At 38.2% G+C, this 14,362-nt stretch overlaps 1 protein-coding gene across 4 annotated transcripts in view; it reads left to right on the forward strand.

Moving 5' to 3' along the window:
- The window catches only part of LOC139133915 (E3 ubiquitin-protein ligase TTC3-like), a 65,256-nt gene that overhangs the window by 2,347 nt on the left and 48,547 nt on the right, over positions 1–14,362 (forward strand). For all 4 annotated transcript variants that reach the window (XM_070700701.1, XM_070700720.1, XM_070700711.1 and 1 more), the window contains exon 2: positions 10,944–10,993. In XM_070700701.1, coding sequence (XP_070556802.1) covers positions 10,944–10,993 — 50 coding nt within the window. The remainder of the gene's footprint in view (positions 1–10,943; positions 10,994–14,362) is intronic.

Here is a 14,362-nt window from a genome sequence, read left to right on the forward strand (position 1 = left end):
AAAAATGATCAAAAACCTTTTTAAATTTTTTATAAGAAATTTGATTTCGTGGTTTTGTCCGGTAAATTTTATATGGGAGTTTGCTGAGGACTTAGTGATTTTAAAGCCCCAGTATTTGTAACTTTTAACCTTTTTTATGTTCGAAATTACATAATTATTCTCTTACATCCATCGTGAAATGTTGCTCAGTAAAGAAATAAGCCAAATTTGTGCTCCTGTAGTGACATACAAACGCTAAATATTGCCCGATCGAGTTGGATTGCTGCGCGGGTTTGTTGACAACTTGTAGGCTGTGCACGTGATCGAGAACGCCGATTCTGATGACATCATCGAGCCTGCAACATTCCTGGGGCCTTGCCATGCCACGCCACATGGTCGCCTGCTGAATGACCTGCGAATGGTTTTATTTTGTTCTTCTCCGTTCAAATACGTACTGCTACTGTGTTTCAGAGGATACAGAACTTTGGCAGAGGAGGCTAACATTCTATTCTGGTACCGTGTGCGTTATATACGGATTATTCAAACTGCAGTCGGCAGTGCACCGATGCGCACCCTGCATTGCAGTTGGTCACTCAGAACTCCGGGTACTGATGTAAAATCAAGACGACACTATATACACTTGGCTCACTTCTGTAAGCAAATAGCTATCAAAATTTAGTAACTTGAAGTAATAAATTCAAGCTGATTGTTGCTTTAGCGGCAAGGTGATTGCGAAATCGAAGCAACATAGTTTGGCAATGTATGATAGGCTGTCGAATGCAGTGAACGCGATGGCCTTTGGCAGCAAGTAAGGGAACCGTCAGTATTTACGACCTGGGGGTCATTCAAAAATTGAAAGTTTAAAGGGGTGCTCAAAATGTTTTTTCTTTGTCTTACTCTGCCCTCAATGACATAATGATTAGTTGATTATATATATATTACTCTGATAATATTACTCTGATACATATTAAATAAAAGAAAATAAATACTCTGACAGTACAAATAAATATCAACTAGATGAAGCAAGGCAAAAAACTACAAGTAGCTGCTACTACTAGCAATACTTATTATGAAAGAGAAGATAGTGACGATGAGAATGATATCGTTGTTCATATACGCAATGGCACCAGCGACATTAAAGATGAGGATCAACAGTGGTGATGATGATGTCACACAGTATTTTTCTGCAGTCGCTACCAGGGTTTGAAGGAGAGGCTGGGTCATGGAGAAATGTTCACGACAGATATCACTTTAAGTGCACAGGATCTAGGACAAAACTGAACTGTTGTGAATGCATGCTTTATATTATCATAGAAATGTATAGTTTGTTTGACTTGAGTTCAACAACCATTTGAACATTTAACCGTACCATGATGACATGCTACCCATCCAAATTTAACAATACTATATGGTCGGAGACTGCTAATTAGGTGAGCTTTTATATCCACATATTGTTACATGGGCTCGGGTAAGCCAAACTTTCTGTTAGAGAGGGGGTTACTCAAAGTCATCATAGTTGGCTGGGGTGTGACTCAAAATTTCGGAGTTTCTAATGTAATTCCTCCGACCCCCCAGATCGTAAATAATGACGGCTCCCTAAACAGTTGTGAACGCCTGAGTCAGAATGATCGGGACCAGTATACGCACTGCTAGATGCTGTATCTCAGCGAAAATTTAGAAAAAAACAATGGAGCTACTGCTAAGAAATTTACAGACTCTTGGCTCTTGATGCATCAGTTACTGAGCTTTTATACTGGTAAAAAGGCATTCTGAATACAGCCGTAAATTTCCTCCCAAACGAGAAAGGATAACACGCGGGCATTCTGCAATGGACGCTGTCAATTTTACCTTGCTGCAGGCCCCACACCAATCTCGGCCCGGCCCCGCTGCACTTGTACAGTCTACTACCTCCATGTAGTACAGCCTTACAGGGCTAGTAGCCGGCCAAACACACAAAAAACAACGTTGCAGTGTAAAATCCGTAGGTCAGAACCGTTGATCATAAATTTTCAGAACCAGTGATGTTTAAAAGTTTTGTATTGATCACTTCATTTAGGTTTATGTGAATGACTTTCTCATCGAGCTGCGTCTATAATTGTCCCGGGCATGGTCCATGCAAATTTGGGGCCTGCCTTAGCTCCCTCCGATCGTCTGTAAACTACAGCCAAACTCACAGTCCTGAGCAAATTGTACAGTTGTGAAAGTCAGATATGTATCATGAATTTTATACAAAAAATGTATAAACAACAGAATCAAACCAAGAGGTTTAATAGTTTGCTGTCCGGCTGGGTGCGCAGGGTACGACTTTGTAGTGAGGCCGGGATCTCTCTTGTGTTCGAACTTCTAAGCTTACAATGCCTGAGCTCAATCGGCACATACACGAGGCGAGTCTCAAAACCCGGACCGAGACGAGTCGAGACGAGACCAAAATGACCCCTCAGGCCAGGCGTTGTAAATACATCATATCTACAACACTACAGGAAGCTTGCAGTTTGTTGAGAGTGTCAAAGATCGATGCACAAAGCAAGAGATAGCTAGCACAATCAACGATTGGAACAAGTGAAAAAAGATTTGTTGAGGTTTTTCAACTTGAATTCAAGGCGAGCTCGAAACATGCGAACTACGACGTCGGCATTGTGGCCTAAGTGATAAGCGCCAGATTCAGATTGTACTCAGATATCTACTGTGAATTCAAAATAGGCATTACCTTGTATTGGAAACATACATACAGGAGATTTAAGTAATCACTTTTTAGAAATTCGATTTACCATTTATAAACCCATTATAGGAAAGTTAACTGAGAGCTCATATGTTTACTTAATTATTACAGTGGCTCTGCACCATTTTTCCACATTGCCGATAGTACATGTATACTAGTATTAACGTTATGTGCGGAATCTGAGGCAGCCTCAGATTAAGATTCAGATTCGGAGAGCTATGTAACCACTGACTTGTACCCATGTAAAGAGAATGTACGAAAATGAACAAGCATAAGTCGATGGTAGGAGTGGGATATCACTTCTTTGACTAACTAAGACAGAAGTGGAACAACGTCCTTTACAGAATATGACAATGAAATGACAGTGTTTTAATTACGAAAGACACTCCTGTTCAGATCACCGAGATCACACCTGTTTCGAGCTCGCCTTGAACTCAAGTTGAAAAACCTCAACAGATCTTTTTTCACTTGTTCCAATCGTTGATTGTGCTATCTCTTGCTTTGTGCATCGATCTTTGACACTCACAACAAACTGCAAGCTTTCTGTAGTGTTGTAGATATGATGTATTTACAACGCCTGGCCCAAGGGGTCATTTAGGTCTCGTCTCGACTCGTCTCGGTCCGGGTTTTGAGACTCGCCCAATCGCATCGCAGCTAGCCGATACTTGTTGTACTACTGTAGTCCTTGTGAGGATTAGATACCCGTTACGTTCGATATTATTTTGAAATACTTTTAAATTTAATAAGTAAGACTTTTGTACTGCATTCAAGATATAATTTTTCCTTTCTGAGCGTTTTCAATTACGCCGTACGGCAACGATATGCGAAGTTGATAGGCTGTGTTGCCTACAGCGTAGCCTGGCCGTACACTAAACTTTGTTTGAGTAGACGGAGCAGAATCAGTCCCGTCATTTGTTTTCAACGAAATTTTTATCATACTCCATAATGGAAGAAACGACTAGTTCAATGATTACAACGGGGAAGTGTTGAATTTTATTCATATATGTTTTTCTCTCTCAATTCATTCAGCAAACTTGATCTCCGTACCATCGGTCACAACGTGCAGTGCCTTGCATGAAGCTTACAATCGACTGCCTCCGTCGTTAGTTTAGCTGTTCAAGACACATGTTTTCACGGCTCATTATAGTCGGAACAATCTGTAAACACTTACATATTTATATCTTTCCGGTATTTCACCCAACTTTCGCGCGTTTTTAGCTGAGTCTCCAGTTTCGATGGACCAGACCTTGACCAGACCTTTTCGAAGAGCGTATGGTTTCTACGGACGCCACAGTAAAACTTGCGTACCTGTGTTTGACCATGCGCGGTGGTGTGATTACGTTTGGTTTCGTGTGTCAACAAAGCTGACTTCTGGTCCGGACAAGAAGTCATTTTTCACCCCTTTTACTGTTAATCGTGAGGCGGGCTGGGCATGCAAAGCATGCGATTCAGTATTAATTATGGTCTACTTTCACATACTGAGGATGTCATTTTAATCAAAATATGAAAAAAATTGTTAAAAGTTACAAATACTGGGGCTTTAAGCGTCATGTTTATGCACAGTTTTTAAACAACTGCCAATCACATGACAAGAGGAGAACGTAAATTTTTACCATGACTGTGGAACCATAATTATGTTCCAATACCTCAGCAAAAAATATGTAGTATTAGGAATGTTTGATTTAAGAAATCATGTAATTAATTACTTTAATGTAATACAATCTTACAAGGTTAAAAGGAGGGCTTGTATCAGTGAATTTTCACTCTGGTCATTCCATTGAAACTACCGCCATATACCAAAGCAGATAACCTGGCCCCTAATTGTGCAAATAAATTGCTGCAGGGTACAACATGTATATCTACCAATGTGTGATTTTGACAGCTTGAGATGAAAAAACAACAAATGGTTCTTGCAGCAAAAACATCAGCCTTGGTTTCTGTCAAGTCATGTTGTCATTTTCTTACAGTAAAAACAAATAAACCAGAATCCAGGTATGAGTCTGAAACTCAGTGTGTTCGAGATACCCCCTCCCTCACCCTCTAAAATAAATCTATACCATGTGTATAAAGTGTAAATTCTGAACATGTTTGGCGCATGATCATGATGTAACTGTCCCAGTGCTTCAGATTACCTATTGTTTTACTGTCTGATAAAGCATCTTTGGTGATTTGTCTTTGGTGTCAGTGTAATGTGACTTACACAAACCAGCACTACAACTTAGATACCAAGGTATGTTCAGTGTACAGTGAAGTTCTGTGCTACACATATATTTCAATCCCTTGTGACCAGCATGGCTGTGTTGAAAAGGACTTTGGAACAGATAAAATGATCATGTTGCCCATGCTACATGGGACCCCCTACAGGTTTTCATTATAGATAAGGCAATATTAAGAAGGGGCTTAACCCCCTTGGCCCTCCAATGCTGATGCTGATATGCTTCCCAATAACTTCTGTATCAGACTTTGTTTAGTATTCAATGACAAAAACGTTACACATTGCCCGTAAGAATATTGAATGTTTTAAACATGCATTTCCTATTTTTTCGCTGATATTTTGTGTGTCAATCTACACTGAAGTGTACATTAACTGAAGTTACAGTGTGTACATACATGTGTATATAGGATATTTGAGCTCCGCTTTTTATGCCAGGGTGAGCAAATTAAATATTTTTGGTGATCTGACTGCCTTATCAAGTTGCTTATGTTAGGGGAGAACAATTTGATTTCTGGGGGGCAGGGGGCTGAAGGAATGGGTATGGCAGCCAATTTTTTTCCCCCCACCGTGGCAGCAAATTTTTTTTTCTATTTTCTGTCATTACTGGACACCAAGACATTTTTTCTTATTCTTCACCTGCCAACAATTTTTTTTTTTCAAAAAGTACACCAGCCCTTCCCCAGAAATCGAATGGTTCTCCCCTTATTTTAGTTTCATGTTTACATACGTGGTTTCATTGTACACCTCCATTTGCATTTACTGGTGTGTTCAATCTGTAATGGTAGTTATACCAGCACAGGTGAAAAATATCAAAGTTCTAAACCTGAGATTTCTGGATTTGAGTTGCTTTGGCACATTGTCGGTAGTGAGCATATATATAAACATTTAGCAGCAGACTGTGTAACTCATTGAGTTCTGATCAGACTGTTATCATGGATATGTACATTTGTATGTGGTACTGTCACTTGGCTTGACAAGGATTTGAACATTAAGCATGCCTGGTTTAATCGTGCGGCTGATTGAATTTCTTATGGTCATAAAACCTGAAAGAAAACAAAAGCAAGAAACTCAAGAAATTCCTGTTATTTTGAATCTTCTCAAAGGATCTTTGTTTCCATTCATATCGGGTTGAAATTTCATTCATTGTGATAGCACGTGGCGTACTCTACATGTACATACATGCTTGTACAGGTACTCATGATTTATGAAATGATATACACTGTAACATGTGCCTCAATTCAAAATATGGCCAGTATATACATGTACATGTAGTCTGGGATCTCTTTGTCCTACCCTGGCTTACCAGAGTCAAGAATGACCAGCTTATACATAAATATATATTTGTCTAACCATGGATGGTAGCAGTGTCAATAGTATGGTTTAACTCTAATCCTGCCAGACAGTATCACTTCCCCAACTGCGGAGTCATATTAAAGAGGATTTTGAGCTGCACATTTGCGCCTACTTGCCTTGATATGTTACAGCAGATTTGGTCCGTAAAAATCATGTATTTACAGTAATATGGATAAGAGATTATGTTACCCTTTTGGTTGAGATCATTGTTGGTACAGACCTGCAGTATACCGGTACATTCACCTACCATAGTTAGTGAATTTGTAAAATATAAGTAACTAAAGTGCTGAGTGAAGCCTTTGTGGGCCGTACTGTATTTGTTTACACTCCTTTAGAATGTAAAACGGAGTACAGTATTGTACTACATGTACTGATAACTTTTGACAGCTGTCACATATTGTTCTTACTTAAGATATCATAATCAACGTACGATTTTGGCAAGTTTTCCATTCAAGCATTTCTCACCCTGCTCACAGATATTACAAATGTCTGACATTTCCTTGTACATGCACATGTATGCTAATTTTGTGTGTTAAATTTTATAATTCCTCACATTTCAGGGTAGGTTGCACAGACAATTATTCATTTCATGTAACAGTGTGGATACTGCCATTGCAGACCAGTCCACTCTTGAAATCTTACAATGAGAGGAACTCTTGTTTTGTATATAACCTCAACACGGTACTACAATAAGCCAGGATGTAAAGTTCTGTATTGCGTTGCAACCGATTCTCAAAGTAGTATGTGCCTTGAAAGTAAAAGACTTAAACTTTTAATACTTCAATTATTCTCTTTCAAAATCAAGAATAAAATTGGGGGGGGGGGGGGGGGGGGGGGGTTTCAGTGCCATGTCACCGTTGCAAAACTTTTGTACGAGAGGAACAAATTCTCCATATTTGAAATTCAAAATGGCTGCCATCCCTGTGTTAACTCTATGGAGAAAAATAAAATATTCAATTTTCGAAAAGCTACATGTGAGACAGTGAAAAGTTTCCTCACATCAAGAGCGTTAAAAAGAATTGTAAAAGTTTGAGATTCAAAGTATATGTCCATGAGGCAAATTCCACGCTACATGAACAACAATATATTCATCATTTATAATGGTACAATGGACATGGTGTCTCACTTCTCATTATAAGTATTCGGAGGGCTGCATCTTCATGTAGATATCAAGATTTCAGTCCCAGGTAATATGGTAATACATGTACAACTGCCATTTTGTCAATGGAAAATACCTCTTAACTACATGTACATCAAGGTTAGGATGAAAAAAAGAGAAGAGACATGGTTTTGAAAGTTTGTTCAGGAAAAGAAAGCCCTGCTGTTTTACCATAAAGGTTTTGCCCAGTTAGTACACTGCTGGTGTAAATACAGAGGTCAAGTAAGGTCGTTTCTCCTAGCAATATAGCATGCCCAAACATGTCAGTGTGGGAGTTTGTGTGAATAAACATAGGTACATGTGTGTGATTTACATTGGCTTTAGGTCACGTTTTACAGCGTCTTTGTCATGCATTTTTGCTTTTAAACCCTTTGGCCTAAGCATTCCTCCTGTGTACATGTATGTCTTGTATGGATCTCGCCAGTGCCACTATTGAGAAAGGGATAATATGGAGTTTTCCCATTTACCTGTGATGGAAGATAGCAGTTGCACAGTCTGAGGAAAATCTGTATATGTAGCCCATTGTTTGTATGGATGTGTGATCAGTGCTGGTAAACATAATACAGATATTGGACAACTGGTATTGTGTATTGGCATTTTCTCTGTCAATGTCCTTATGCATGGGAGAGTACATGTACATGTACTGGATTAGCCTAGTCAATGATGAGTCAGTGAGGTACTACATTCATGTACAGTGTTGTTTTAAGTTATTTCCAAAGGTGTGGTCAAGATCGTCGACATTCAGCAAATCTCACATTAAATTAATTTTAGCCTACATTCAGCTGAGTATCATGTGGCATTATATGCAAGGTGTGGTCACGATGGCCTACATGTACATTCAGCAAAGTTCACATTTACATGTAATGTATGCAAGTTGGAAACTTGCTGTGAACAGTGATCCTGCATTCTTTCACATACACCGGTAACCTTCTCAGCTGCAACTGTCAGTAGATTTATGTACACGATAGCGTGCATACTTGTAGGTTAGATGTACTGTACATTTATCAATTTGAAATACTTTATGGACTTTATCATGTACAATTTTACCGTAGTTGAGATAGCCCGGATAATTAGTTCATTTTTTGAAATCATACAAATGTAACTACAATTGATGCATACTGGGTGTAAATTGAACACCCATTTTCTGTGGATTGTATAAAAAAGAGAATGTAAAAAGTAGACCATATTATAATATGGAAATATTATACTGGTACTACATTACAGTGAACAGAAAATGGGCTTAGCACTGAACTGATAAAATAATTTCAAGTTGAAGCCAAGCGATGAATTGATAGTGGATGTGAGTAGATGTGAATGTAACTACATGTAACTCTATAATGTAGATTCATGTTCATGTTGCTGTATTGAGAGGTTGGGTTCATTGTCACCTGGAAATTCCAATACAGGCAGTGCTTCATTACAAGATGGGTAAATGTCATGTCATTGCTAAGGTGTTAAACTGTGGGTTTATTATCGCGGATATGAAAGGCACCTAGCAAAGAAACCAAAGGTCTTGTGAAGATAGATTTTGCAGATAGTGTAGGGTGTGTTGGCATTCATTGTATTTAGATAGAGTGCACAGATAGTACAATGTACATGTATAATCAATGACTTAATCAAAGTAAACAGAGCACAGGATGCAAGTTTAAAGAATAATCAGAAGTCTTTGAATGCTTGTTGCGTTGCAGTGTGAGGAAGTAAACACATACCAAGAATGTCTTTTCCATCAAGCTGTATTTGTCTTAGATTTAAGTTGTATTTGTATTTCTTGAATCATTGATTTTGGTATTCTTCAAGTGTCATATTTAGCAAGTCATTGTCAATGACACAGTCCCCAAGGGAGGCTTTGGACATGAAAAATAATAATAATATAATAATAGTGGGTTCTCATATAGCGCACATATCCACAAGTACATGTGATCAAGGCGCTTTTACAATTATTATTACCCCTGGTCACTTGACCTAATATGATACCACTCAACTCCCTGGGGAGCAAACAACAGCTCACATGTGCAGCCAATAAGCGCAGCAGAGCTAAACGCACACATTACAACCACTGTCCTACCAGGTACCCATCACTCATGAGGAGTAAAGTGCCTTGCTCAAGGACACAACACCATGGCCATGCAGGGGCTCGAACTCACCATCCTGTGATCCTGCGTCCACTGCTCTAGCCACTGGCCCATGATGCCTCCAATGAACCAAATGGCTGCCAGGAAATCATATTGGATCCTATTGCTGCTTTAATTGACAGGCATATATGGAAGTCATAATGGTTTTTCGTTGTGCCATATTTGAAACAAACTTGTCAAGACATATCTGAGTAGTGAAACGTTACATGGTTGCCCAGTGGCTATATTTGATTGTATTGAAACAAAGATTGACCAGCATGTCTCACTTACTATACTTGCGCAGGGGTTGAAATGAAGCAGTAAAGACATGTTTGAGTAATGTCTTTCAAAATGAACAAAATGACAGCCAAGCAGCCATGTTGGATCACATCTAAAAATAAATTATGTAGCATGCATGTATATCACAGTCCTTCTGCCAAGTTTGAAATGAATTGGCCCGGCCTTGTTTCAGCAGTGTCTGTGGACTTGCCAAAGAAATAAAATGGCTGCCAGGCGGCTTTGTTGGATTCTATCAAAAATACATTTTTGTAACCACTGGCCTTATTTATGCAAAACGGATAGATTACCTGTGCGATAGCTATTTTCTTGAAGCACATTTGTGCTTTATGAACAGGCAAACTTCTGCTCATCTCTATTGGATGTTTATGTGCAGCAAAGTGAGTTGTTATTTAAAGGGCCAGTAATGCTGACTTTTTATCATTTTTTCGAAGTTTTACTTTGTATATCAATTGCAACTTCTTATTCTAGTCCCCAAGAATGTTGAAACACCCACAATTTAGCTTGTCAACTTAGCATCTTTATGTGTAACATGCATTGTTATTGTTTACATTTGAATTCTAGTCCGGACCAGAAGTCACTTTTCAACAATAACAATGTAGTTTACACACGTACAAGCTGAGTAACAAGCAGAATACTGTGTATATCAACATGCTTTGGGGTGTAGAACAATTAATTATGGTTAACATTCAAACAAAAACGGCAAAAAAATTTATCAAAAGTTAGCATTACTGGGCCATTAATGGTTGTCACAAATAGATGTGCTGTATGTAATGAGGGCGCTGTTCTGAATAACAGAATAGCGCCCTCGATATCCTTTTGCATGCTTACATTAACCCTATCAGTATCACTACCAAGGCTTTTGTACTTCCATTACTTTTGATGGGGTGGGTAAATACCTGTGTCCACTTACAGGGAAATAGACATGGAAAGTCCATCAACAAATACCATGCTGTCAAATGCAACATTATTGGCCCCACATTGCACCTAGTTTCATTTGACGAACAAAGCTGGGGGTTGCCTGGTGCTATGCACTGAAGTTTGAAAAAGAGAGTGAGAAGTTTAAAAACAAGGCATGCTCATGTAAATTTTTGTCTGATTGTCTTGTAGGTACTGGAAAGGAATTTATAACAATGCCTGATCTCAGTCGAGAAGCAGAGGTAGGTGTACATACTACATTTAATGCCTACAGTAAGTGGTTATATTTTTGCTATCATCATCATAATATCACCGAAGTCAACATGCACACAGCTTTTACAATGCTTGAATGTTTATAAAAAGGGGATTGAGAATTACCATTTTAAAGTTAAACCTTTCAGCCCCATTTCCCTTGCTGGAGGTCCAACTGTACTTTAGAAAGCAATGGGATTGGTTCAAACCACGGTTGTGAAAGGGTTAATGAGATGATAAATGCTCTAAATCAGTGAGGTCACAATGTACAGAAAAGATGGAACAGCGCTCCAGGTTCCATGTGAAACCAAAAGTTGTCAGCAGTTTTACATGTTACTTTCGTAGTCTTGTCATTCACGTATGTCCCTTGTTTATTTGAAACAGAAATACTGTGTATAGAAAATACACTTCCGCCTAAAACTGCTAAAATGGACAGCAATATCAAACTTCAACCAGTCACACAGTCTGATTTCAACTATTTAACTGTTACAGTAGCTCGAGGTTTTGCCTAGGTATTTGGGTCAGACGGCAAAGTATCCCTTTCACCTCCATGCTTAGCCGGCCAAAAACTATTATTATCGATGGTGAATGCAGACCTGTTTACAGTAAATTGGGGATTAAAGGTTAATTTCTTGTAAAATGATGTAACATCTACTGATGACGATTTTTTGAAAAAAAATTATCATGATATTGTTTTGTGTGGAACATGATTTAAACTCTGTAAACTACATGTTGATTTCTGCCTACATACATACACATTGACATGTGTGAAGATTTACAAACTACATGAAATCTGACATTAACTGATTGTCAAAAGAGCAAAGGCCAAGATAATCTTGTGGAGTCTTGTTGATAAATGGAAGTGTCATTTCCTGAAACAAAAATATATCCTCATCATTTAACCATTCTGATATATGCAGTTTCAGTAATGCATATTTTATAGACCTTTTTTGCTCACGTGTTCACACACGTGAGCATATGTCGCAGCGATGTCTGTCTGTCTGTCTGTCTGTTGGTCCGATATCTCAAAAACGGCTGATCAGATCAGAATCAAATCTAGTACATAGATTCAGTTAGCAAATGGCAAAAGTGATAGATTTTTGGTGCGTGTGGCTTGCATACTTTTTGCTCATTTGCATAATTAATGATTTTAGAAAAAACGGATATAAATTGAAAACAACTGCACACAATTTGATGAGATTTGCTACAAATGTTGATCACACCAAGATATATCATCAGTGGGAACCATTAAGGGGTGACATGAAAGATAGTTGCTAATTTGCATATTTAATGAACTTTCCTAATTAGGGATATATATCTGATTTGACTTGATCAAAATTGACCAAACTTGGTATGTATATTGAAGATACTATGATTTAACATTATTGAAAGTCATTAAGCATTTTAACTTCAGCCAATTCCTAATTTGCATATTTAATGAACTTTCCTAATTAGGGATATATATTTGAATTGACTGGACCAAAGTAGACGAAACTTGCTATATACATTAAAGATACTATCATACAACATTCTTGAAAGTCATTAAGCAGTTTAACTTCAGCCAATTCCGAATTTGCATATTTAATGAACTTTCCTAATTAGGGATATATATGTGAATTGACTCGACCAAAGTTGACAACACTTGCTATGTACATTAAAGATACTATTATACAACATTATTGAAAGTCATTAAGCATTTTTATCAGCCAATTCCTAATTTACATATTTAATGAACTCTGCTAATTAGGGATATACTACATGTAGTGTACATGTATCTGAAATGATTGGACCCAAGTTAATTAAACTTGCTATATACATTAAAGATACTATGATACAACATTATTGAAAGTCATTAAGCATTTTGTTCTTCAGCCAATTCCTAATTTGTATTTTCAATGATCTTTTTAGTCCCCGCGGACGAAGTCCGGCGGGGACTTATAGATTGGGTCCCGTCCGTGTGTCCGTCCGTCCGTCCGTCCGTCCGTCCGTCCGTCCGTCCGTCATCAACAGTTTCTCAGATACTGCTGAACCAATTTTGTTCAAACTTGGCACAAAGGCATAGCACTATGACCTACAGATGCACATCGATTTATTTTGCAATACGATCCAATATGGCCGCCAGACGGCCATTTTATTACAATTTTTTCATGTACAGAGCCATAACTCAGACATGTTTCAACCGATTTTATTCAAAGTTGGTACAAGGACATTGACCAATGTCATAGATATGCACGTCAATTTGTTTTGTGATATGATCCAATATGGCCGCCAGGCGGCCATTTTATTACGATTTTTTCATGTACAGAGCCATAACTCAGGCAAGTTTCAACCGATTTTATTCAAAGTTGGTACGAGGACAATGACCAATGTCATACATATGCACATTGATTTGTTTTGTGATACGATCCAATATGGCCACCGGGCGGCCATTTTGTTTTGATTTTTTCATGTACAGAGCCATAACTCAGGCAAGTTTCAACCGATTTTATTCAAAGTTGGTACAAGGACATTGACCTATGTCATATATATGCATGTCGATTTGTTTTGTGATATGATCCAATATGGCCGCCAGGCAGCCATTTTATTACGATTTTTTCATGTACAGAGCCATAACTCAGGCAAGTTTCAACCGATTTTATTCAAAGTTGGTACGAGGACAATGACCAATGTCATACATATGCACATTGATTTGTTTTGTGATACGATCCAATATGGCCACCAGGCGGCCATTTTGTTTTGATTTTTTCATGTACAGAGCCATAACTCAGGCATATCTCAACCGATTTTATTCAAAGTTGGTACAAGGACATTGACCTATGTCATATATATGCATGTCGATTTGTTTTGTGATACGATCCAATATGGCCTCCAGGCGGCCATTTTATTACGATTTTTTTCATGTACAGCGCCATAACTCAGACACGTTTCAACCGATTTTATTCAAAGTTGGTACAAGGACATGGACCAATATCATAGATATGCATGTCAATTTGTTTTGTGATATGATCCAATATGGCCGCTGTGCAGCCATTTTGTTATGATTTTTCGTGTACAGAGCCATAATTCAGGCATATCTCAACTGATTTTATTCAAAGTTGGTACAAGGACATTGACCTATGTCATACATATAGCACATTGATTTGTTTTGTGATACGATCCAATATGGCCGCCTTGTGGCCGTTTTTTTTTTTTATGATTTCTCATGTCCTGAACCATAACTCAGACATGTATCAAGCAAATTTATTCAAAGTTGGTACAAGGACATTGACTTATAGTATACATATGTACTTTGATATAAATATGTACTTTGATTTGTATATGTCTCGATATGTTTCTCGATAAGTCCGATATGACCACAT

Source organism: Ptychodera flava, chromosome 1, assembly GCF_041260155.1.
Source record: "Ptychodera flava strain L36383 chromosome 1, AS_Pfla_20210202, whole genome shotgun sequence".
Classification (NCBI taxonomy): Eukaryota; Metazoa; Hemichordata; class Enteropneusta; family Ptychoderidae; genus Ptychodera; species Ptychodera flava.